Source organism: Typha latifolia, chromosome 5, assembly GCF_019914945.1.
Source record: "Typha latifolia isolate L0001 chromosome 5, TyphaL0001v2, whole genome shotgun sequence".
NCBI lineage: Eukaryota > Viridiplantae > Streptophyta > Magnoliopsida > Poales > Typhaceae > Typha > Typha latifolia.
The window spans coordinates 16,245,088-16,269,828 of NC_133090.1; the positions used below are offsets into that span (position 1 = coordinate 16,245,088).

At 37.2% G+C, this 24,741-nt stretch overlaps 4 protein-coding genes and 1 non-coding gene across 9 annotated transcripts; 4 read left to right on the forward strand and 1 right to left on the reverse strand.

Annotated features, from left to right (window-relative positions):
- The first annotated feature begins 172 nt into the window (after positions 1–172).
- Positions 173–5,894, forward strand: LOC140789744 (pentatricopeptide repeat-containing protein At4g18520, chloroplastic-like). Of its 4 annotated transcripts, none has more exons than XM_073139551.1 (4): positions 173–3,716; positions 3,851–3,996; positions 5,290–5,530; positions 5,691–5,894. In XM_073139551.1, exon 1 carries the CDS (start codon positions 287–289, stop codon positions 3,026–3,028), a length of 2,742 nt encoding a protein of 913 aa, XP_072995652.1. In that variant the 5' UTR covers positions 173–286; the 3' UTR covers positions 3,029–3,716; positions 3,851–3,996; positions 5,290–5,530; positions 5,691–5,894. The 4 variants fall into 4 exon arrangements, with proteins under 4 accessions (XP_072995652.1, XP_072995654.1, XP_072995651.1 ...); XM_073139553.1 differs by having other exon boundaries at positions 5,290–5,449; XM_073139550.1 differs by having other exon boundaries at positions 3,869–3,996.
- A 282-nt stretch (positions 5,895–6,176) lies between these two features.
- Positions 6,177–10,765, reverse strand: LOC140788916 (probable sulfate transporter 3.5). Its single transcript, XM_073138439.1, has 12 exons — positions 10,461–10,765; positions 10,162–10,369; positions 9,906–10,077; positions 9,246–9,311; positions 9,011–9,124; positions 8,128–8,244; positions 7,913–8,039; positions 7,531–7,817; positions 7,138–7,328; positions 6,955–7,037; positions 6,780–6,856; positions 6,177–6,698 (listed from the first exon to the last, which is right to left on the reverse strand). The coding sequence occupies exons 1-12, from the start codon at positions 10,762–10,764 to the stop codon at positions 6,537–6,539; spliced, it is 1,908 nt and encodes a 635-aa protein (XP_072994540.1). The 5' UTR covers position 10,765; the 3' UTR covers positions 6,177–6,536.
- Positions 10,766–14,574: 3,809 nt separating this feature from the next.
- Positions 14,575–21,207, forward strand: LOC140789722 (probable E3 ubiquitin-protein ligase RZFP34). Of its 2 annotated transcripts, none has more exons than XM_073139526.1 (12): positions 14,575–14,706; positions 17,535–17,757; positions 17,943–18,030; positions 18,698–18,757; positions 18,856–18,888; positions 19,331–19,408; positions 19,510–19,553; positions 19,656–19,696; positions 20,177–20,259; positions 20,397–20,488; positions 20,572–20,683; positions 20,929–21,207. In XM_073139526.1, the coding sequence occupies exons 2-12, from the start codon at positions 17,597–17,599 to the stop codon at positions 21,031–21,033; spliced, it is 897 nt and encodes a 298-aa protein (XP_072995627.1). In that variant the 5' UTR covers positions 14,575–14,706; positions 17,535–17,596; the 3' UTR covers positions 21,034–21,207. The 2 variants fall into 2 exon arrangements, with proteins under 2 accessions (XP_072995627.1, XP_072995626.1); XM_073139525.1 differs by lacking the exon at positions 14,575–14,706 and adding an exon at positions 15,721–17,042 and having other exon boundaries at positions 17,186–17,757.
- A 125-nt stretch (positions 21,208–21,332) lies between these two features.
- On the forward strand, positions 21,333–21,406 carry TRNAR-UCG (transfer RNA arginine (anticodon UCG)). The gene has a single exon. It is a non-coding gene; the product is annotated as a tRNA-Arg (tRNA).
- Positions 21,407–21,518: 112 nt separating this feature from the next.
- On the forward strand, positions 21,519–24,738 carry LOC140789723 (uncharacterized). The gene is made up of 3 exons (XM_073139527.1): positions 21,519–22,140; positions 22,974–23,103; positions 24,235–24,738. The coding sequence occupies exons 1-3, from the start codon at positions 21,706–21,708 to the stop codon at positions 24,453–24,455; spliced, it is 786 nt and encodes a 261-aa protein (XP_072995628.1). The 5' UTR covers positions 21,519–21,705; the 3' UTR covers positions 24,456–24,738.
- The last annotated feature ends 3 nt before the right edge of the window (positions 24,739–24,741 follow it).

Below are 24,741 nucleotides of genomic sequence, written 5' to 3' on the forward strand. Positions count from 1 at the left end.
TAGTAATTTGGTGCATTGTATAATAAATATAAAGAAAAAAAATGATAATAATATGAAGGAAAAAAAATCTGAACCCGGTAATTGTGAAAGCCCTAGGATCTTGATCAGACGGATGTGATTAAAAAGAAGTCGTATACAAGAGCCTGTCCGCCACCGAGACGGCCGTGGGTAAAAGAGCCCCGTTCCCGTAGTGCAATGGGCTGCGAAATCTCGAGCCTCTAGTCCTCAATCTCCTCCACGATGCCCATCTCCATCGCCACAGCACCAGAAACCCATCTCCATTGTTATGTTAAGGTCTCTCCTCCATGCCTCCTCCACCTGCTTCGCCAACCTATCCCTCTCCCAAACCCGAATCATCCGGTTTAGAACCATCACCTCCTTCAATCTCGCCAAACCCATCAATCGAAACAAAACTAGTTGCAATAACGGTAGTATCGCCGACGTTTTAGAGATTTTGGGCCCCTTTCATCTCATCTTCCCGACTTCCGAGGTGCGGCTCTACGTCCGTCTCCTTCGGAAGTCCATCAGATCCAGGGATTCCTTCATGGGCAGTTTGGTTCATGCTCACGTGATCAAATCCGGATTCGATTCGGACCTCCTGGTATCGAATGTTTTGCTGGATATGTATGCTAAAGCAGGGAATTTGGAGGGGTGTATCAAACTGTTTGATGAAATGCCTGACAGAGATTTGATATCTTGGTGCACTTTAATTTCGGGTTATGCCAATCATGGGTTTGAAGTGGAAGCTTTCGGCTTGTTCAGAGGAATGCATAGGAGTGGTGTGAAGCCAAATCATTTCGTGATATCGGCAGTTCTGAAGGCTTGTGCGCTGTCAAGAATTTCCGAGCTGGGCCTCTTGGTTCATGGATTGGTATTTAAGTCTGGATTAGGGGTTGATAGATTTGTAGAGATTGGATTAGTTGATACGTACAGTAAATGTGGAAATGTGGATGATGCACTGAAGTTGTTCTATGAAATTCCGATGAAGAATGCAGTCTCGTGGAATGCTATGATATCGGGTTATGTTCATAATGGATTTTTCATTGAGTGCGTGGAACTTTGCAGGGATATGTGTCGTGTGGGATTCGTTATGGATGTAGTGACCTTGCGAATAGTCGCTTATGTTGTCTCTGTTCTTGAGATGGTAGAACTTTGCAAGAATATTCATGTCTACTCTATTAAAATTGGATTGAACAGGGATAACTTTGTGGTGTCTGAGATGGTCAGGTTGCTAGCGAAGCTAGGAGAGATGGAGTATGTGGGAAAGCTTTTTAGTGCCGTTAAAAGGCCCGATGCATCCTTATACTCAGTAGTTATCTCAGGATATCATTTAAATGGCTACAGGGAAAGAGCTGTGAAACTTGCAGAAGAGCTTCTTGTTTGGGATTCGAATCCAAGGGAAGGAGATTTAGTTTCTGTACTTAATCTGTGTCTTTTCAAAGAGGAGGTTACACAAATCCATGCCCATGTCTTAAAAGCTGGACATATTTCTTATATCTCTGTTGGCAATGCTCTAATCTCTATGTATGCCAAACTTGGAGAAATGGTGGATGCTGATAAGATCTTTCAGAAGATGCCAAATTGTGACGTTGTTTCATGGACGGCCATCATGGCAGGTTTCACTCAGAGCCTTCAATTCAAAAGAGCACTTGATACCTTTAAATCTTTCAGTAAAACTGGAATGCTGTTAGATCAATATTGTGCAGTCACATTTATGAATATATGCGCTGGACTTCAAGACATAAGCAAAGGTCAGCAGGTTCATTCGTTGATTCTTAAATCTGGGTTAATATTTTCTGATTTTACTGCTGCATCTTTGCTTCATATGTATGCAAAATGTGGGCACATCAAGGATGCTGCTAGGATATTCTGCTATTCAATGTTGCCACAAAATCTGTTATTGACCAATGTCATGCTTGCTGGATATTGCTGGAATTCTCAGCCAAAAAATGTTCTTTTGCTCTTTTCTAGGGAGTACCGGTCTGGGTTTATTCCCGATCAGTTCACCTATACCACTGTACTTGGTGCTTGTACTGATTTACAGGCAGAAGAGACTGGTGTGCAGATTCACTGTTCTCTTACTAAGAGTGGTTTTGAATTTTATGATGTTATTATTGGAAATGCTATTATAAACCTTTATGTCAGATGTGGATGCATCACAAGTGCTTGTAAATATTTCTACAGCATGAAAACATGGAATACAAGTTCATATGCAATGTTAATGTTAGGTTACATGCAGAACAGATGTAGCAGTGAAGCGCTTCAACTTTTCTGTCAAATGCAACAAAGTGGTCTACATGCTAACCCAGTTACCTTTGCCAGAATCCTAAGGGGTTGTGCTGACCTATCAGCTATCTGTCTGGGCAAACAAATACATGCTTCCATTATAAAAATGGGCTTGGTTTCAGATGTTTACATCGATAATGCACTAGTGGGTATGTATGCAAAATCAGGAGATAAGGATAGAGGAAGAGGAACTTTAGAAGATACGACAATAAGAGATGATCTGTTGTCTGGTTCCATAAATCCTGCTTATTCACAAGATGAGAACAAGGAAAATAATCTCAAAGCTTTTGGGCTATATACACTGGAGGAAGTGAAACAAGATCACAATAATTATGCTGATGTCAAGAACTTATATGCAAGTGCTGCTTCTCAGATCTATGAGACATCTCTTCCTGTAGATGTAGTTCAAAATTCTCTCAAGTTTGGTTCGTCTGTCTTGAATTCAAGTAATGATTTGTATAAAGACTGTATGATTTTCCAGAGTTCTGTGTTTGACAGGATATTAGCTAGAGAAGTTGTTCTACGCAACTATATGAATTCTGAACATGAAGAGAATGGATGTATACCTATTGAAAATTTCGAGGTGGTGCAGGAATCCACTGTAATTCCTGATCAAGTTGTTTTAATAGTCTTCTTTGGCAATAGTTATTTGAAGATGCTGGATGAGAGTATTCAGAGCTTAAAGTTTGTCAAAATATCACCATACAGAGGTTATGGAGTAGAACTATCTATGCTTGCTTGACAGACAAGTTAGCACAGAAGACTAAAACATTCATGCATAACCAGATGCTTGGAAAGTAAATTCTGCTTTGCAATTGGAGTCTAGCCTGCTTTCCAAAATCTGTACATATTAAAGATGGTGGCCTGATATGAAGATCAGCGTGAGGTACTGGGGCAGAAATAGATTGAGTTTGACTGTACTTCAGCATGACTAAAAGTTGCCATGGTGCACACTGCACATTCATGAAAGGAGAAACAAAAGGCTGGGAGACTTTATTACTTATTCCCCTGAAATTGGCATTGTTGTACTATGGAGAAAAGATACCGTAAGATGCATCCACACAGAACCGGAAGTCTGCAGGTACATCAAAGTATTGAACACTGTTGCACTCAAGTGTTCCACTACCCAATCTAAGATTCTTCAGGTCTGAATGCAATAGTAGAGCTGGAGTTTATTCATGGCTTTCCCCTAATAGTGGACCAAGTGTTGTTGAAAAGCTGTAGCAGCAATCAGATTTCTGTGAAGTCAAGTTATATTCAACTGAACAAACACAAATCAGGTCTATACTCAATACCATTGTATGTTCAACATACAATTTATAGAGGGGACACCTCTCATCTTGCATTTTCATTAAATGCAAAAATGAACTGGCCTTTTACTTGGGAGGTTCAACTGAAGCAATGCAGGAGCACCAAAATAATCTAGAAAGGTACACTCATTAAGTAAAGTATCTACCTTCTTTAGAAGTTCCTTATATTTTTATATTATAAATTCAACAAACTTGCCAATCTGCTGCTAAATTTAATAGCTCTTAGTTGGACTTGCCTATAATTGCGCCTATAGTTGCTTTTTCACGAGCAGGATGTGCACTGCTGGCTTTCATGACGAACTATTGAGGAAAAGAAATTATATAAAGGATTGACATGGTCAAGAGGTATTATCTGGTTTGGCGGGGTGCTGGAATCATGCAGAAGTCAACATTTTAAGAGGTATTTTATTATTAATTAATTATTTCTAGCTCTCGACTTCACTCGGCAGGACAAAGTATTGAAATAGATGCCTTGAAAAGATTAAAAAAAAATAGAATATTGCATATTTGTTGATCTTTCACATGTTCTATTTCTTAACTTATTTTGTCATCTCATGAGTTCTTTTGTCCATGTAACTAGGTAGTGCAGTTAATAGGACATGTAATATAATATAGGCTGTGGAGGCTCTGGTTTTTCCCTTTGTTATTGCTTCATTTGAATTACATTTTTTATGAAACATTTTCTTTCCTGTGATGAGGACATACGTCAAACAATAAAATAACTTACAGTACATGTGGAAAAAAAAATGATAGGTTAAATTCACAAGTGGAATGGTGGTCCTTAAGAGCACTACTGCAAAACTAAAAACTTCTGGTTAGAATGTGAATCCGTCCAAAATACAAGTATTATTGATCAACATATCTGCTGCATCTCATGCATTTTTTAGAAAATAAATGGGTACCAAATAGGACATGTCAAGAAGAAGCTCTGACAATGGCATCTTGAATTGATGGTTGCTCAGTATTTCTATTATCTGCTATCTAGTGCTTGTTGGGAAATAGCTTGGAAGATATTGGGATTTAGAAATATTACATGGAATCTCAACAAATTATTCACCCATGTAGTACTTTGTGTGGAAATGTTAAAATGCTGTTTCTCAATTCTCAAGTATTCTTTCAAGTAATCATGTCCAAAAATGCATGATGTTTACAAACAAGAAATCCTTCTCGTGAACTCTTTCTTTTCTCTAATCCCAGAATTTCGTAAGAAGCACATCTTGCCATTTGTTATCCCTGTGAACTCCTCTGTAAACAATTTTAGTGTAGCAGATTGAACCCACATCTACTACTTATACATCAGTTCATAAGATAGTAGGTTATAACTAGTAAGTTTTAATGGGCTGACCATTCTCTGAATTGCATCCCATGTGCATCCAATGTTCAGCATTAACTTATTGGAGCTACCATGAACACTGAAATGGATGGTTGGTGATGTTTGCTAGACCCACTAGTCTGTGATCACATCTCTTAAGACAACCTTGATGCCAATCTGAGACTACTATTCTTTTCTACATTTGCATGAACTGAGAACTATAACATCAGCCATGCGTTCAAGATCTGACTGTATCCAGAGAGAGGCTATTGTTAACTAAATTATGCCGCATGTCAACACAAACCCTTCACCAACTATAAAGCAATGCTTACTGCATAGCCTTTTCCCCTCTGATTAACCCCATATTTTCTTTGGTTTTAGGAAAAGAAGATGGAGACACTGCACGCAAGGGTTAGCATGCTGCTTATTTTAATACTTATTGCTCAAAGCTCTGCAATGTCCTCTCAGGAATGCTACAAAAAATGCTATCACCAATGCAAAGCTATCCCTAGTATTTGTCATTCCAAGTGCTTCCTGAAATGTAAGTTGCACCCACCACCGGTTATTGATCATGGTAGCAACATGGTATATTTTAACCCACCAAGCAGTCATCTTAACCCTGGTGAGAACTAGTTTCATGTTTTCATGCGCCTAATTTCATATGTTCATGCACCATGAATTATTTGCCTTTTAAGCGTCAAACAGTTCTTCTAGGTGGGAAAAATTAACTGTTTATAAACTAGCTTGCTATTATGAAAACTTGTTATTTTGCTGTGCCACAGAGGGAAATCATATCGAGGCTCAAAACCCTGCATCAAAATGAGGACATCTCCTTGAGTGCGGCCCTGCCTGAGGGAGATCCGAGCACTCCAGCTTTTTTAACCTGAAGGTCGACGATAATGACAGTACTTGTTTCCTTGTAATAAATTGTTGTCGTTGGAGTAATAAAAAGTTCGATATATATATACACAGAGAGTTGTTTATAATTCTTCTCTTGTGAAAAGAGTGCAAAGCCCCTGGATTGGGCTATGATTGGTTCTCTTCCATGGCCACATAGTATTGTCTGTTGTGTCTCGATAAAGGCCAAATAGAGATTGCGTCCAAGTATAACAACCTCAAGTAAACACATTCTCATTTGATTTCTAGCTTACATTCATGTTAAAGAGGAGACAAAGCCATCGTGGACTTAAGGGGTTCAAGACGAGCAAAAAAGCACCAGAATAAATATTATTGACAGTTTATAGTAGCACTAACAAATACACTGAGCCTTCAACATAAGAAGCAGCACAGCACCACGAAAAGGGCGTCTTAATTCATTCGACAGAACAAAGTTACAATTTACTCATCTTGCTTCAAGTAACAATTCCGAAACTTTCGGCTAAGATTGTTACAAAATTAGCAATAATGTTGCTCTTAAACCCAACAAAGTAGTACGCCCATCTCCTTAAATCTCTCAACATGTTAGAATAGCCATTCAGTGCGAGGTTTGAAGCTCTCAAAACGTGCCTCCTTTCTTCTTCTTCTTTTCTTCTCAACATATATGAATCTAATTTATCCTTCTTGGTGGCAACCGAAGAGAACATCATTTGGCATCAGATGCACCCTGCTTCACACCTTGAGTTACAGAGCTATAGTTGCTCTCCTATGTTCCTTGATTCTTGAAGTGCAAAGTGGCATGCAGTAACTGCATCCTTGGTGGAGAGGAACACCCAGTTCTCTCCAATTACTTGAATGTATCCAGATGCCACCAACTTGTTCGCAACATCTGTCCTGGGATTTATCAAAGCTACCTGCATACTCACATTGAAAGTTCCTTAGCTCTAGTAGATATAATTCTAAAACTCTTTTTAGTTTCACTTGCATATATTTACCTTGATCCCTCTTCGTACAAGATTCCTGTGGACTTCATGTAACATTCCAATGCCTGTATTGTCAATGGAGGTCACACCTATAACACCAAGTGGATAAATTTATTAATGTGTTTTAAGTTACCTCCTGTAGGTGTAGATAAGCACAAGAATGAGCTAAAATCAACTTAAAACATACCACCAAAGTCAACAATTACATATTGCAAATCTTCTCCATTCTTCCTGGCAATGTTCTCTTCATCCTCTACCCATCTTGCTATCCTGGTAGTATGATATAAGGTAATCAGTTACAAAGTTTTGAGAGCAATGCAGACTATGGTGGATGAAAGATAAAAAAAAAAGAAGCATTCTCATTCCATACCTTTCCCTCAAGTAGCCAGCATTCACAAAATAGATAGGGGAACCCAATTGTAAGATTAGGATGCTAGAGAAACTGGTTGCATCTGGATACTGCTCTATGTCACGGAAGATTTCAGTATTTTTCACGTTTCCAAGCTTACATGTAGTAGGTCTAGCCACATACAGCAATGCCCTGAGTATTGACAAACCGACCTGTGAAAAAAAAAATCAAAACATATTTACTCAAGAAGCACCATAACTTTCCAAAGTGCAACTCTTCAGATATAATCCAAAATGACAATCCCTCATCTCTTTCACTCCACAATTCTCTATCAGCTAAAGTTCTTCTGGGAGCATGGTGAGTTCATCATTACACATAAAGCGAGTAGACAAGAAATGAAGAGTAGGCCATTACCGAGACACCGAGGCCAATAACCATGGTGAAGAGCACAACACCGAGAAACGCAGCCATGCAGATGCAGAAGTCGAACTTATCCACTTTGAAGAGGTGGCGAAACTCCTTGATTTCAATAAGCCCGATCATGGCGACTATGATGATCGCAGAGAGAGCGACCAAGGGAGTGTACTTGAAGAGAGGAGCCAAGAACAGCAAAACCAGCATTATGCAAATTGACATCACCACATTAGACATTGCTGTCTTACATCCAGCATGGAAATTAACTGCCGATTTCGAGAAGGGGCCTAAAGAACAATGCTATTCAGTTGATATATATAAATTAAGACAACAAATAAGCTAGAGCAATCAGCTTGTAGAGAGAGACTAGTGATAGAAATACCTGTCGTGAGATAACATGAAGTAAAAGAACCAACTATGTTCATCACCCCAAAGGCTATCATCTCTTTATTCCCATCTATTTGTTCATTCTTCATCATAGCTAAGCTTCTACCTACTGCTATTCCTTCCTGAGAGTGGATGAACAAGATGGTATTACAAGAAGAGCTTCAACGTCTACAAGGAAAAGGAAAAGGAATGAGGAGATCATCTTCTTACAGCTAGTGCTAGGAACCCAGAAAGTAGTCCAGCTTTCATGGCAGTGCTGATATATGGAGATTGGAATTTCAATTCTGAAATTGAGATTGGATTAAGCCCCTTCTTCAAATCACCAACCTGTCATGCACTTATACATTATGGCAATCACTTTAGAACACTGAACAGAATGACAGAATGTCCAATTGGGTCTGCCAACTTTATGGTTCAACAAGAAACAGGATAAATCGTTGTTGTTGTAAACCAAAACGATTCAGTAACACTCTGGTGGTATCATGTTCTATAAGAAATTGTGCTGAATCATATAATTAAAAGTCAACCTACCCAAAGGGCCTGATTGTGATATGCATGAGGTCGAAGTTCAATATGTCTTAAGTAGCCAATCATTTTATAAGCCTACATATATACCACAATAAAAAGGAAGGGCTAGTCATAGACCTAAATAATAACAGTCAAAGACACTAAGTAACTCTTTTCTTTAAACAAAAGTAAAAAAAAATAGACTGTAGTTATTTTTGGTAGGTAAGATAGTCACTCTTTAATTTAATTTTTGCAACTAAAAATCAAAATCAGAAAAGTTCTTAAAAGTGAGTATTTTCTTTCTCTACTCTAACAAGCAAACACTCTTTTAGAAAGAGATTAAAATTTAATTTCAGGAATAACATTTCCTGTGTTGTCCTATTGATAGGGAGACATGCAAAATGTGTTCATCCTTGACTTTCGCCTGGCCATTTAGCAATGGAGAGGCCAAAGTTAATATCAGATTCAGGAATAAAACATTTAACTTTCACCAATCATAATCACCATATTCCATTTATTCTTAACCCCCACCATAGGCAAATTAAAAAAAAAAAAGGAAAAGAAAACAGAGATGAGGACGCTTAACTATAGGAATGCCATGATCCTCTCCGTGTACAAGAAACGCAAAAGTACCTCCTATCACAACGACCAGAAGTGGAGAAATTGCTGACACCCAGAATAGCTTTTGCATTTTTGTTCTCTGTAATTATTCCCAAGCATAAATATATTATGCAATTAAAAATCTTAAGCTACTTTATTTGCATGTTTAGATACTGTAAAAAAGAAAAAAAGAGATGCGTTATACTCGCTTCCCCACTTACCAGATGCTTAGTGAGAAGTAAGAATGAAAGGAAGCATATGCCTAGAATTGCACTCTCCCAACTCCACTGTCAATAAATAAAACAAAAATTAGAGGTAACTATCTCCAATTTGAAGGAATGAAATTGGAAAAAGTTAAGTTAGTGACACCAAAGGCATCACTGTAGTAGTTGGATTTTTACCAAATCTATGATGTTTGACTCCCAATTGATATTAAAGTTAATATTTAATAAAAAAATTATTAAAGCATTATATGTACATAGTACATGACATATTGTGATTTGTCTTTTAGGAGGATTGCTCTAGTTGTCCAAATATATATATATATATATATATATAAATTCACTTATAATTAATATATAAAAAAGTTAATTACACTTATTCTCTTAAAATTATCATTATTTTCTATATAAACCTTATGTTAATCTCAGAAATTCTTACTACAAATAAAAAGAAAAAGATCAGATGATGATGTATATAAAGAATTGTGATAGTTCGTGAGGGTTAAAAAGTATAATTATATCTTATAGAGAAAAACAAGTTATCGAGACTGTAAAAAAGTTATCTTCTGACATTATCTTTCAAACGTGGGACTATACTTAATCAAGTTACAGAGAGAAAAAAAATAAAGAACAGAGAAACTTGATGGTTAAACTCATCACCTCATCTCTATAATGGAAGATCGAACGAACAACCGATATGAGATCGGTCTTGGAGGTGAAATGCGTCAAACCAAGCATTCCCTTCAACTGCTGCAGAATTATAATGATCGCCGTCCCTCCCATGAATCCAGAGATCACCGACCTCGATAAGAAATCGACCAATATCCCTAACCTGCGATCGAACTCTTTCTAATTGATCCACCAGCACAAACAATGCAAGTTTAATCTTTAAAAAAAAAAAAACCAGGAGCAAGACCTCAAGAACCCTAATGCGGTCTGAAACACTCCGGTGAAAAACGCCGCGGTGTAAAAGATCTGGAGATACAATTGCGCGTTCGCCGTCGCGTCGACTTCGCTCTGGACCACGGACGCCAGAAGCAACGACGCCGCCGCCACCGTCCCGACTGCCAAATTCTTCGAACTTCCCAACACCGCGTAGATAAGAGGCGGCACGAAGCTCGAATCTACCGCAATATATTGAGAGGAGAGAGAGAAATAGCATACATTGTTAATATGGCAATCATAATTATTCATATAGTTAGTAGTCTCTCTTACATAGACCGATGATGGGCGGAAGGTTGGCGAGGCGGGCGTAGCTGATGCCCTGCGGGATCGCGAGGCTGGCGATGGTGACGCCGGCGAGGATGTCGTACCGGAGGTCTGCGAGCGAGTACTTTGGGCCCCATTCGAGGATCGGGGCGAAGTACTTGAGCGTACTCCACGTCCTCGCCCCGGCGGATAGCTTCGCGAACCCGCGAAACGGGTCGTCGGGGAAGAAGGTCTCCTTGAGTCTTGACTTAAAGGCCGAGATGAAGGTCTTATTCCCCGATAAGTTAACCTTATGGCGGTGCTCTCCCATCGTTCCCATGGCGAAGGAGAGAAGAAGAAGAAGAAGAGAGAGAGAGAGAGAATAGTTCTGATTGGGTTGGTCGACAGTGGAGCGCGGAGACGTGGGTAGTTATATAGAGAGGGAAAGGCTGGGATAAGCGTGGGGTGGACACGTGGCAGGAGAGGTGGCGGCCACCATAAACTGGTGATTACTAACTAGGAGCATATATAGACATCAACTACTTATTAGGTACGTTTTAAGTCACCCTTAGTATGAACTCTTTGAATAACTAAAGATTAAGAGTTAACTTTTATCTTTTTTTCCATATTCTAACCTATAGATTAAACAAACTGAATCAATTCTTCTAAGAAATAAACTACATACATACATAATTCTGTCACATAATTTCCTGTGGTAAGATAAATTGCTCTCGTTTGGACTAGTAGCCCTTAGGAGGAATGGTCACAGAAATCTAAATGTCCTTGTCTTTTTAGTTGAATTGGCTTTCTTAACTAGTGTCATCAAAGAGTTGGCAGCTCTTGATAAAGATGAGGTCTGCATCAAGAAATTAACAACAACATGCCAGGGTCTTTTGTTGTTGTTGTTTTTTTTTTTGTCTTGATTTTGATGAGCAGTAAAACTCCGACCAACCTGATAAACTATTCGTCAGATCAGATCATCCAGTGTGGATCAAAGTGAACGATTGAAGAAGTGATCATCTTGAGACTAATCAAATTTGATTTGGTGGATGAAGGGTGTATCTGCACCTGGGGAAGAACTTTTCCAGGTGATGAGAACTGGACATCAGTTTCTGCACGGAAACTATATATTGAGAAAAATATTACAATCTTATGCACTTCCATCTAATGGAATTGACTCAAAAACTTGCAATCCATACTGTTTTCCATCTAATTTCTAATAAAAAATAATAGAATTTTCTGTGTGTACATCTCTTCTAAGCTTCCTATTTATGTGCATACTCATCTAAATATAAATGTGATGAAATTTTAATAGCGAAGAAATAAGAGTTGTAAGGATCGCAGCTATACAAAAACCAAATCTTTTGATTGAGGTACATGTATATACAACATAAGGTCAAAAAGACAATTGCCACTTGCAATAAAATGAAGTTAGGTTTGCTTGATAGGAGCAAACAACTATATACGAGCAATTATGTAGTTTAAATTTGTCATGTTCTTCTACGACGTACCAAATTAATTAATGCATTTTATTATTACAAAGATCCTAGGATAGATAATGGAATATGACAGGTCTGATTAATTTTATACGTTAGCCAATTCGTGTTTATCGATAACGTTGAATTGATGATAACACTGCGTCTAAATTCTTCTGCAATCATTGACGATATGATACCATTGCTTCTAAACTTTTCTTCAATCATTGGTGATATGATATCATTGCTTCTAAAATCTTCTTCAAGCAAAGTATTAGGCAATGCATGCTTGCTTATTATTGTAATCTGCTTCGATCTATTGGTTTTATTTCTTCAAACCTAACACAACGCTTCAGTTAGATAGTCAAGTACGCAAATTAAGAACAAGAGCTCAAATTAGACACTTAAGTTGACTACTTGCAATCCTTACTTTTATGGCAACAAATTAGACACTCTCCTTTTTGACTTCAAAACAGTTGCTCTTTTTTGAGGTAAGTCTCCCTTAGATTTCAACAGGAAAAAGAAGGCCAGATGTAGTCTAAATTTGTATATATATATATATTTTTTTTTTTTTCTACTGTCCTACGTATAATTTTTCTCAAGATCATGACAAGAAGACACGAAAATGATCTAGTAGTGTTAAATTCATCAATACTCTTACTGCAAGTAGGATTAATGACAATCTTGGTCTCTTAGCTACAGCACTATATATAGAGTTTGTATTATAATTGAGTAGTGTTTTTTTGAGTTGACAGGTGACTGCACTTGATGCTAACCACAGCTACTTGTGAGAAATTTTAAATATTGGATGTGATATTTTTTTTTTGTATCAGTTTATCATTTTACTAGTAAAATTGATGATTATCTCTAATCTATGTTTTCTTTTTAATTTAAGCACTCAGCCTCTTCTCTTTGTGATCTAGATCGATTTGTAATTCTTAAATTTTTCATCCAAAACTAATAGGTTAATTGATGCTTTGCTAAATAACTAAACTATTACTTATCATTCTGAAGTCATAGGTATTTTTATTATAAGGGTAAGTAAATCTTTTTACGTTGCTTTAGTATAAAGTGATAGTTAGAAATATTCCATTTGTCCTCTTGAATAAGGAACTGACAAACGTTAAATCCATGAGGTATAAGATGAAGAGATGCAGAAAAAAAGGTATAATTTCTGTCAAGATTTTGACACATGCATAATGACCCGAATAATGTCAGAGATGAAAAGGAGTCAATAGATTAGAATAAAAGAAAAAGCCTTTTTTTTCCTTGCAGATTTTATTACTTGTTATATATATATATATATATATATATAAAGAGGCTATCAAGAAGACAATATATCAAAGAATCCATCTCTCTCTGTATATATGCTGACAGCAACAAACACAATCCCTTTAGAATACAAAATATTAAGGTATCATAATGAATTGCTTTAATTTCCTTTTGTAACTAATACTTTGTATTAAACAACATAGGTGTGTGAAAATGGAGAGTTTAAGACATATCCATTTTCACCCAACTCCACTATAGAGAATTGAATCTAGCTAGCAAGAGGAAAAGTATGCCTAATGATCTATATTCTTCATCCTTTTATCATATATACTTTGCCACCTGCACAAAAAGAAAAAAAAAATCTTTTCAAGATTGTTCCATGTTGTCTTTTTTTCTTCTTTTTGACAAACCTAACACATCCTCTATTTTATTAAAACTTAATTAGCGGCACAATCTACCGCCAAGGTTCCTTTAAAAAAGAAACTTTGTTTCAAAATTGTTTAATAATGTCATTTGTCATCACCAAATACCACCTACATCAATTAATCAAACTATGTGTAAGACTTTGATATTAAATTATTGAGACTTAATTTTATATTTATTGAAAATTAATTAGGAGACTATATACATATACAAATATCAGCTTTAGAGATATATATACTTCGATAAAGAAATTTATATGAAGTATTAATTTTGAGCACAAAATTCTTCACATTGTCAACTTCTTTTGTAGCTACCAAATTGGCCACAATGGCCATGACATGTATCCACATCAGAAAGTCCAAGGTTTGGATTAAATTACATAAAAGCATGCCTGCTTTTTTTTCTTTTTAATATCAAAACCTACACTTTAAGTGCACTTCATGACTTAGATTACTTCATGGGATGATAGATTTAGGTGGATCTTTTATGATGCAATGGTCTAATTTTTCTTTGTTCACTCCTTGGGAAGTCAATCAAGTTCTAGAAACACATGCCTTTGTGTAAAAGGAAGTGGATTAATATCCTAAGCAAACCCTACCTCATTGACTGCATTATCATGTGATCAATATTAGGTATTTTTGAGGATTGTTTGACTCTTAATTATATATTTAATAATTTCTAATTGAGAGTAAAATAGTTATTAATAATTTTCGTTTATGCCCTTCACCTAAAAGTTTTTTGTGGGCTTCTCAATACCCGATATTGGGCCGGTCCGGCCCATTATTCCGCCCCTTATGCTCGTTCTTATCGGACCCGGATCCGCCGGTGGTGCGCTACGTAGCTCCCGGCACGTATCGGTCGGGTAACAGGTTCGCGTCCCTATCCCAACCGCCACCTGTCAATAAAACCATGGCATTCGGACATCATTTGCCTTTTTGGAACTCTCTCGAAACCCCGGACAGTTTCGTCACCACCTTTTCATCTCCTCTTCCGCTCTTTCTTATCTCATCTCCTTGATTAGATAAATCCACTCTACGATCGAGCGAAGCGAAGGCGATTCCGATAACTCTCTTCGCTATAGGAGTTCTTCGACTTGTGTAGAAGTTCGTCTGTCTTGCAGTTTTTATCCGTCTTTTCTTAATCGATCTGAGTTATATTCTCTCTTTTCTTAAAGCTAGCATAGGTAAACAACTTTGGGTCTAGGTTTTGGTTCATCTTGTTTTGAAATGCTATCTTGTTGCTTGTTGAATGTACTGTGGCAGGATCGTCTGATTTTGATGGCAATTAGTTTGTGATTGGAAGCATTGAAGTGCTGATATGTGATGAAACTTGAACAGTTTGTAGTGGTTTATAGTCGTAGTTATGAGTTGGGTTGTAGGATCTTGTTTGTTGTTTGTCTCTTCGTGAGTATAAATTTTGGTTTATTGTGTCTGATCTCTTATTGTATTGAATGATTTTGATGCTGAGTTTTTGTGATGAAATTTGAGTAGGATTATTTTTAGTTGGGCATGTTGTTGTTTTCTTTTCCTTGCAATTCTAGTTATGCTATGAAATTGTGCTTGTAGAATATTGCTGTTTGTCTCTTGCGGGTAGAAATCTTTGATTCTCTTTTTGCATGTTGATATTTGTGCTTCTTTACTCTGGTGATGGAAGGAAAATTTATGCACATTACATGGTTGACTTGTGTGATCGTCGACTCTGTTTGATAACATGGCTTCACATCACATTGAGGCTATATGATTATGGAAGTAGTACGTCTGTGTTGTTGTATTCACTATAATTGTTCAGAGATGTCTAAGCATGGTGATTCGGAGATGTCTAAGCATGGTGCTTCCATTCAATGCCATGATAATAAGAGAAGTTCATTTTGTGGAGATGATTAATTTTGTAACCAGAGATCGAAATGCCTGTTGGGATTATCATTAGGGCCGTCTGAACTGCATTTTGTTTTAACGCTTCTTCTTTTCTAGAAAAAAAAATTGTTTTAAGAAAAGCTTTTCTAGACATGGAATTGGACCTTTGATTTTGTGATTGCATTGTCATTGCTTGAATACTCCCTGATACTTGCTAGTTTCTGAAAAGGTTGGAATGATTGTTGTTAGTATTGGAGTTGTTATTACCTAAATTTCTAAGATTTCTTTTATCACTGACACTAATACTGACTGTATTTTAACATGATTCAGAAATTTAGTTTTGGGAGTAGCTGTTGTCATCATTTCAATCCTCCACTGTCAGCTTGAGTGTTTCTTGCCCCTCTTCTTTCTTTTTAAAAGCTCGCTACGTGATGAGTGATTTTGCATTATATTGAGTCATTGACATTGTAGCACTTATTTTACATAGAATTGTGATCAAAATAGATCCTGAATGCATGAAAAGAATCCCATTGTTGACTTCAAGCAGTGGGGACTAAAGGCTTAGTTAGTTACTGCATATGATATGTTGGGTTCTGAAATAGTATTAACACATATTTTATTAGTTGCAATTGGTTAATAAGGAAGCTAGTATAGTTTCCTTTTTTTCCAAGTAGCAAATGTTAGATTGTGCACTCCTGCTGCGGTATTTCCTTGATATGTGATGTGATCTTCTATGTGTCGGGGAAGTTAGCAGCTCAGCACATTAAGAATCCTTGTTTGCCTAGTGGGATATGAGTTTGGAAATTTCTACGACTAACAAAAATATGGGACCTAGCCGAACTGAAGGAATAAAGCAACTGATCCTTAACTCTAACCAAAATTATCTCAGAATAGTTCACAAACTTCAGTTATGCAGAAATTATTGGTTGGAAAGTGTTGCCTTGCTTAAATTTGGATTTTTTTTCTTATAAGAAATCTTTTAGTAAATTTCTATAAGTAGTACTAATTGGCCCTTCTTTAATTTAGAGATCCTCTCATATACTCTTTGCTTTCTAAATAAATATGTTTAGTGTTCAAAACTAAACCATTTAATAGGAAATTCAAATTTTATTAATGGAGGACCTTTAGATGTGTTTTCTCCTTTTTTTTTTATACACAACATCTTTTTTAGATTACTATAACAAAAAAATATTTTGACAAGTACTAAGTCATTAGAAAAATTGCCTCCCAATCAAAATTCCTGGCTCTGTCTCTGCTTATGTGTGATGTATTGTTCATCTTTTCTGGTGAGCAGCAAATTGAGGAAATCTGATGCAGGTAACTTCAGCAACCTTGTACATTTGTACTTGGTTGTGATCAGTTTGTTGATGGTGATCCGCTTATCTAGTAGGAAAAGATAGGTTGATCTTCAGGATTTTGTGTCAGTAATATGTTAGGTAGATTGGGTAACTGAAGAAACGTGAAGCACCTATACATTTTGAATGAAACCGGAATGGAGAAGTGAATGAATGAACATTGTTAATGAAAGGTTTGTATGTAAAGTTCAACAGAAGTTTTGTTGAAGATGGAGCTGATGGCTACCAGAGGTAGGCTTGCTTACACATTCTCAAACAATAAGGAATTCTTAAACTAACGATCTAAATCTCCACACCTTTTCGTCACCCCCATATCACTGTTTTCTTTTCCTTCCCTTTTTCGCATTTGATGCTGTGCATGTTGCTGTTGCCAGAAACTGGGGCGATCTCTTGGTGATGCACGTTTTGTTCGATATGCTTTTGGACCACTTCAAGGGACAAAGTGATTGATTAATTAATCATAAACTATTCCCAGCTCACAACTCAAGAGCCGTTCGGTGCAGCTTATTACTGTAGCTGTGCTTGTTCTGATGACTCAGTCTATGGGAGTTGTGCTGGTTGGAGCTGTTCAACATTGTTTGGGTTTTGTGCTTGATATGATTTGGTCTACACTCTACAGTACTCAAGAATCCAAGATTAGCAATCAGTGATTTCCTCGTTGATAGGATGTCTGACTGCACTCTGTACTAGGAACATATCTTCTAAATGTCATCATATTTGCAGGTGTATTTGTTGTATTTCCGCTGCCATAAATACTTTTGTGGCTAAAAAGAAAATCAAGTCACATGGGACGTGTGGAAGATCAAACAGAGTCCCCTATTGGCCAGCATGTGCCGAACCTGCAGAACCCTATATCATCTGCTGGAAGATGCCCAACTGTGGAACTGACAGAAGACTTGAACTCGGTTTCCAAGGAAAAACTGGAAAAAGGGGTTATGCAGTATGGGTATGTTCTGTCTTTGGTTCATTAACTTGCTAAGCTTTTTCAGACCCCATTTTTCCTTTCTGTTATATTGTTTCAATGACCTTATCATAACAACTTAGTTTGAACTATTTCCTCCCTCAGATCCATCTGATAAGATTTTTGTGCTATATTTTTAATGTTTTAATTACTATTCCTGATTACCGCAGATGCATGCATTATCGACGAAGATGCCGGATATGGGCTCCCTGCTGCAACGAGATTTTTGATTGCAGACATTGCCACAATGAGGCAAAGGTTAGTCTAATTTTGGCTTATGCCTTTCCTATGTGCTATCTTGTCATTTACATTTGCATAAGAAAGTTGAGCCTCTATAGACCATGTTATCTTTTTAGGATTGAGATTATAGCCATTGTTTAAGTAACTTATTATGAACTTGAAGCTTTCACTTAAAGTAGAGGTTCATGTAAGATATAATTACTTTTCATGAAGAAAAATAAGAGGATAGAGTATAACCCACTCATGTTCTGTAAGTACAATAACTTTTGTCACTAACAATGAGCACAAAATCGCATAGTTTCCTATTAATATAGATTGTCTATAGCAAAGTACAAATCAATAGTGTTGTAGCTTCCATTTTACATGCAACAACATCAGCATATGCCTCTTTCCTTTTCAAAAAAAGAAAGAAAAAGTGCCTGATGAACCTTTTTTTTTTTTCTTTTTTGCTTTAATAGGAAAATTATTAGTGATTTAACTTCTTTACTTTTATGCTTTATTGCCTTTTTGGTTAGTGTTATCTTGGCTTATGGCTTATGAAGGAGATGTAAAATAGGTTTTGCACATATTTTTTTTTTGGTTAATCTGCCTGAATATGAAAGTGTTTTCTAACTGTTGGCATGTCTTGTAACTCTCAAAATGTTTGGCTTGTATGGAACTAGTTATAAATATATTTTTTTGGCAGAACTCAATTGATGTTGATTGGATGAAGCGACATGACCTCCCTCGTCATGATTTGCAGCAGGTGTGCTTATGTTTCATTATATATCCTTTGTCTTTAAAAAATGTTACAAACTAAGCAGATTCACTGAATACTTTATCCTGTGTTATAACTTTTCTCAGGTCATATGCTCATTGTGTGGCACTGAACAGGAGGTAAAGTATTCAGCACTGTCTACATTTTATCTTCTCTTGGCATTTCTGTAGCATTTGGGGATGAAAATATTTTGAGATTCTTAAATACCTGAGGAAATATGAATTTATTTGGATATTTCCTTGCAACAAATATTTATCGAAAAGAAATTTGTGCTTGACAGTTTTTAGGTACTTGTGGAGAGAAATCTATCATCCCTCTAAAGTAATACCCCGACTTTTATTATGCGTAAGCTAAAAAATTCTTTTCAGAATCACGAACTATAAGTGATATGTACCCAATTTAGTTTTGTTAGTTTAACTTTCTGCAAATTGTGTGGACTATATAATCATGATATTTCATAGACATGCTCAGACTCTACTTTCATGTAAACATGCCATATCAGTGGAAATTTTCTGACAGCTGATCAAGTTATTGGCATGCGATAACTTGTGCTGGTAACAGGTACGGCAAGTTTGCATCAACTGCGGTGTATGCATGGGCAGATACTTTTGTGAAACTTGCAAGCTTTTTGATGATGATGTCAGTAAGAAGTTCAGATGTTAGAGATCGTCCTTTCTTTTTTGTAAAATTAGGAGAGAATATTCATCTGTAGATAACATATCATTTGTGTAATTATTCAGATATTAAAACAACAGTACCACTGCAATTATTGTAAAATCTGCAGGTATGTTGTTAATGTCCTGTTAATGATTTATCCCTGAATTCTTACTTAATTCATGTTAAATCAGTATTTAATCTAGTCTTTCCTTTTTGTTTTATTTGACAGAATTGGTGGTCGGGAGAACTTTTTTCATTGCTATAAATGTGGTAATGCCTTTTTCTTATGTGGTTATATTTAAGCCGAGGTTCTTTGCTTTATTATATACAATAATCTAGATAAATTATGTAGATGGGTCTGTTACGTCCTCTTCTGGACAATTGGAGAACCAAAGCTTTAATCGATTTCATTTGCTTTTTCTTTGCTTTCTTTTTTGGTTTGAGGGAAATATGGTTTACAGTAGCCCAGTACTATGTAATCTGACATTTGATTAATAGATATTAATTATATTTACTGTACTTTTTCTTGTGTCAACTATCTGTATTCTTGATTCATTTCTACTGTTATTACTGCAACTTTTGTATATCATGGAATTGGGTTTTTCTTTGTTCATTTGTTTTTCTTTAACTTGGTCCTCTGGTACTTTTGTTGTACATTCCTTAAAATGCCTTTGATGTTTTCGCCAACTATTATGCAATCCACAAGTTTCTGTGCTATGAGTTGCTGACTATTTTTCTTAAAAACTGTAGGCTGCTGTTACTCTATTAAACTGAAAAACAGCCATGCATGTGTAGAAGGTGCAATGCATCATGATTGCCCTGTATGCTTTGAGGTGAGGTTTCGTCAGTCTTCCCTGTTCTCCATGCAACTGGGGCTAGTTTTCTTGTGTTTTTATAAAATTTTAGATGATCTTTGTAAATGTATTCAAGATTGCCAACTTAAGTGCCTGACTATATCAATGGTTTGCAGTATCTTTTTGATTCCAGAACCGATGTGTCTGTCTTGCCATGCGGCCACACTATCCATGTGCATTGTTTGAAGGAAATGCAAAAGCACTTGCAGTAAGTCCATATCTCCTTGCTTCTTTTTCCCACTGTCTAGTATATAAAGCAACAAATCTTACTTTAGAAGAAAAATCTTTCAGGTACGCTTGTCCTCTTTGCTCCAAGTCTGTGTGTGATATGTCAAAAGTATGGGGGAAGTTGGACATGGAGATAGCGGCCACACCTATGCCCGCATCTTCCCAAAATAAAATGGTAAGATTTTTAATCAGAGTGCAAAACTACTTCTGTTTGTTACTCTACCCTTACATCCTTAGGTTTATATGTTATTTTTGTGACTTGGGACTTTAATCTTTTCTTCGCAAGTGCCTCTCATTTGTTTCTCTAATAAGCGGGACAAGAAACTTGAATCTCTACTAGCTTGGTTTTGCTTCATAAACTTTGAAAAGCTTTGAGATTGAAGAGAGCAATTTATAGACTTGTTGCCCTGATGATCCCAGGTTCGCATCCTGTGCAACGACTGTGGAGCTAACTCGCAAGTCCAGTTTCATGTAGTTGCCCAGAAATGCGGAAACTGCAAGTCATATAATACTCGTCAAATTTAAAACCTTGACGCTGAAACTTGTCCTGATGCTTGTCAAGAGTCTTTTACCTCGGCCTGAGCGAATGGGAGGATGCGCATTGTTCCTTCAGCTAATATTTTGCTGTATGTCGGCGGAATCAGCATCTCACCTATTCTTATTGAGCAATGCAATAAATTAATGCGTTTTCTCTTGTTCTCCGCTGCTTTCCTTTTAACCTTTGAAGGGATCACATTGCCGTCTAGTTTATTTTGGCTACGGTCGCGTGGTAAAATCTTGTTGCTATTTATGTCTCATTAAATCTGCAAATAAACTTATCTTGTGACCGCATAGCGCAGTGGATTAGCGCGTTTGACTTCGGATCAAAAGGTCGTGGGTTCGACTCCCACTGTGGTCGATTCAGCTATCTATGCAATTGGCGAATTTATTTTACTGTTTTTGTTTTTCAATAAACAAATCATTAATGTCTAAACAAATCGTTAATAAGTACCTAACCTAAAGCTTTCTCTAACTCGGTAGAAAATTCATATTTTGGCCCAAAGCTATGCATCTCTAATAGTAACTAGTAAGCCCGTGCCCAGCGGCCCAAATTTCCCTGCACGAATCGCAAGGCAATCCATCACTCCCGAGCTAAAAACCTACCTAAAACCTCCTCCCTCCCTCCGTCGCCTTCTTCGCTCTTCTTCTGCCCTCCAAATGTTGCTCCGCCGCTCTCCCCAAGCCCTAAAATCCCTTACCCTCCTCCACCACTACCTCCGCCCTCTCTCCACCTCTGCTGCAGCCCTCCAATTAGAGGACCTCTCGCCTCCCCTCGACTACCTCGAGGGCTTCCCTCGACCCGATCCAAAACACGCGGAGACTATCCTCGCGATCCCGCGATCCGGATCGGGGAAGAACGTGGCGGCAAAGGAGAGGAAGGCGTGGCGAGTTCCGAGCATCGTGTTCGAGCAAGCCAACGGCCAGGAGGGCGGCAACAAGCGCCTCATCTCTGTCCAATCGAAGCAGATCAGAAAACTCGTCGACCACGTCGGGCGATCATTCTTCCTCTCCCGGCTGTTCGAGCTCGAGGTGTGGTCAGAGGCCAGCGGGGAAGGGGAGCTCGTCGAGAAAGTCCGCGTCTTGCCCCGAAAGGTATGAAGTATTCCACTGCTACTTGATTTGATACTGATCGAAGCAAAATATATACATTCCTTATGATTGTCTTTTAAGATGTGCTCTAAGTAACGTGATTTAAGATTGGAAGATTTGAACTTTTTGGCATCAATTGTGGAGGAAGTGGAAAAGGGTTAGAATACTGATTAATGGAGATAACATTGCGCTTGCGCTTGTTCAATGTTAAGTCCAACCTTAATAACTGAATATTGATCTAATTAATAGTGAAAATTAGGATGCCAATCCTTTCAAGTAAAAGTTTCACCATCCTGTTCAATTATCCATCCTCGGAGAATCTCAATAGATTATCGGAAAATTGGAATAATCTCGCCTATATATGTAGGATGCAAAGTGTAAATTTGACCTGAGACAGGGTTTTTGATGCAAGTCTGTTATTAATGTTGAGTAGCTTATGCTGTTTTTAGGGTTTAATTCTGTCAATTTTCTAAAGCAGCATGAGCTACTATAGTAAAATAGTTTCATTATTCGTCCTGCTTGACCCAGCTTAATCCTTGTTTATAGTGCAGAGTTCATTGCTAGAGTTTATTACTTCTACTATAGTGCAAATTGTGAACAATTACATTAGCTATCTTTGGTGTTCTCACCACCCGTTCCAACTTAATTCTATTAACAATGCTCTTAAAGATTATTTAGAAACAAGAAGTACAGAACAGTGACGCTCTTTTGTTATTCTCTTTTGACTAGAGAACTTGTTCAGTTAATTTTGCATTGCTTGATATAAACACACACTTAAATTCTGCCATTAATAGTATCTTCATTGCTATCTGATGTTACTCTCTTGAATGTGTTAGCTGCATCTTGATGCGGGCACTGATGCTCCTCTCAATGTGACTTTTCTGAGAGCTCCATCCTCTGCATTACTCAAAGTTGATGTTCCTCTTGTATACAGAGGAGAAGATGCATCCCCTGGACTTAGGAAAGGTATGTTGTACTAAGACTACATGTTTGTCTGAATGTAGTTGCATGCTGTGAGGTCTTCTTAAACCCTAACCAAATAATATGCAAAAGACTAATTGATCTGAATACTTGTGCACAGGCTTATCAGTAGCCTAGATAGTATGCTTTTCACATCAAGCTTATGTTTTGTTATGGTAGAGTAGTAGACAATGTAAAGTTGTAGACTACCAGTTTACCACTGAGAAATTTTAGATCTCTTACTTGTCTACCAGTAACTACAGACTAGTGATCCGTAGTCTTATTTAAATTTGCTTTCCTCCTGGTCAACACTCTTTGAATGTCTAGAGGAACTTTGGATGTTGCTTTGGATTGCATGAGCGTAAGTTGCATCCATTGACATAGATAACTCTACCTACTAGATTTTATTGGTCCCATAACGAGCACCTCCCTTGCCTGATTTTGCTGTGGACTGAAACCTTGCACCTACTTTAAAGGATTGCCATAAAATTGACAGCTGACGTAGAAGTTTCAACTCTTTGTGGAGTCCTGTCAAGGTTAAGTTGAAATCTCACTGAACTCAACCCATATTGGTGGTAACTCACTGAACTCAACCCATATTGGTGGTAAGAGGCTCAGATGGGTACTTCTTTATAGTATAAGGCTATAAGCAAGGTTTTAGGATCATAGCACACCAATTCTCTCACTTACTCAACCTATGAAGAATCAAATTTAACCTGTCTGAAACAGAAGTTAAAAAATTAATAATTCTCAGCATCAACAAGAACCTCTTGCTCTTTCTTTATTTTTAGTTCTCCAAGTTCGAGCCGCTTATTTTCATCATTGAATGTACCACTGCTGAGTCATGAATTTCTAGCATGCACAGAACAACAAAGAAACTTTTGCTTTATTTACTCATTTTTTTTGACACCTTATATTATTTGCCAAAGAACAGCTCAACTTACAACATGCACTGCAGTACTATATATATATATATACCTACATGTATATTTAGTAAATTCTCTCTTGCAGCAAATGCGATATATTCTGGAACTATTATTGGTTGTATTCCTATTTGGTTATTCATATTATCTAATTTTTAACATTTCAATTGCCTTTCTGCCAATAATTTATTCTGTAATAAATTGACATTTGCAGGGGCTTACTTCAACACCATAAAAAGGACAGTCAAGTATCTTTGCCCTGCTGACATTGTCCCACCATACATAGATGTTGACATAAGCGAATTAGATGTTGGCCAGAAGTTGTTAATGCGTGACCTCAAAGTTCATCCTGCACTACGCTTGCTTCACTCACCAGATCAACCTGTTTGCAATATTATAGGATCGAGAGCACCAGATCAGAAGAAATCAAAATGATTCTCCTGATACACTAGTCAGATGAGTCATCATCAACATAATAAATCTTTCAATTCTCATGCTTGGAAAGAGTAGCATTATACAGGATATCCCAGTTGAAAAGAAATTCTCCTGTTGCACAAAATGTTGTCCATGGCCATCCACTATATTATTCCAAGCATGTACTCTTTTAAATTGCAATTCGGTTGTACTAATTGCTGTATCATGTGGAGATACAACTGAGAAATGTAAAAGCGAAACCAAGGTGTGATGGAACAAGCTTGCCTTTCTCTGCTTGCACGTTTGT

Coding starts and splice junctions, on each gene's coding strand:
- LOC140789744 (XM_073139551.1), top strand. CDS start 287: ATGTTAAGGTCTCTCCTCCATGCCTCCTCCACCTGCTTCGCCAACCTA.
- LOC140788916 (XM_073138439.1), bottom strand. CDS start 10,764: ATGGGAGAGCACCGCCATAAGGTTAACTTATCGGGGAATAAGACCTTC. Junction 10,078..10,161: donor ACCGCATTAGGGTTCTTGAG/GTCTTGCTCCTG, acceptor GTTCGATCGCAG/GTTAGGGATATTGGTCGATT. Junction 8,245..9,010: donor AGGATCATGGCATTCCTATA/GTTAAGCGTCCT, acceptor AGTGCATGACAG/GTTGGTGATTTGAAGAAGGG.
- LOC140789722 (XM_073139526.1), top strand. CDS start 17,597: ATGGGACGTGTGGAAGATCAAACAGAGTCCCCTATTGGCCAGCATGTG. Junction 18,889..19,330: donor TGTGTGGCACTGAACAGGAG/GTAAAGTATTCA, acceptor TGCTGGTAACAG/GTACGGCAAGTTTGCATCAA. Junction 20,684..20,928: donor CATCTTCCCAAAATAAAATG/GTAAGATTTTTA, acceptor TGATGATCCCAG/GTTCGCATCCTGTGCAACGA.
- LOC140789723 (XM_073139527.1), top strand. CDS start 21,706: ATGTTGCTCCGCCGCTCTCCCCAAGCCCTAAAATCCCTTACCCTCCTC. Junction 22,141..22,973: donor TCCGCGTCTTGCCCCGAAAG/GTATGAAGTATT, acceptor TGAATGTGTTAG/CTGCATCTTGATGCGGGCAC. Junction 23,104..24,234: donor ATCCCCTGGACTTAGGAAAG/GTATGTTGTACT, acceptor TGACATTTGCAG/GGGCTTACTTCAACACCATA.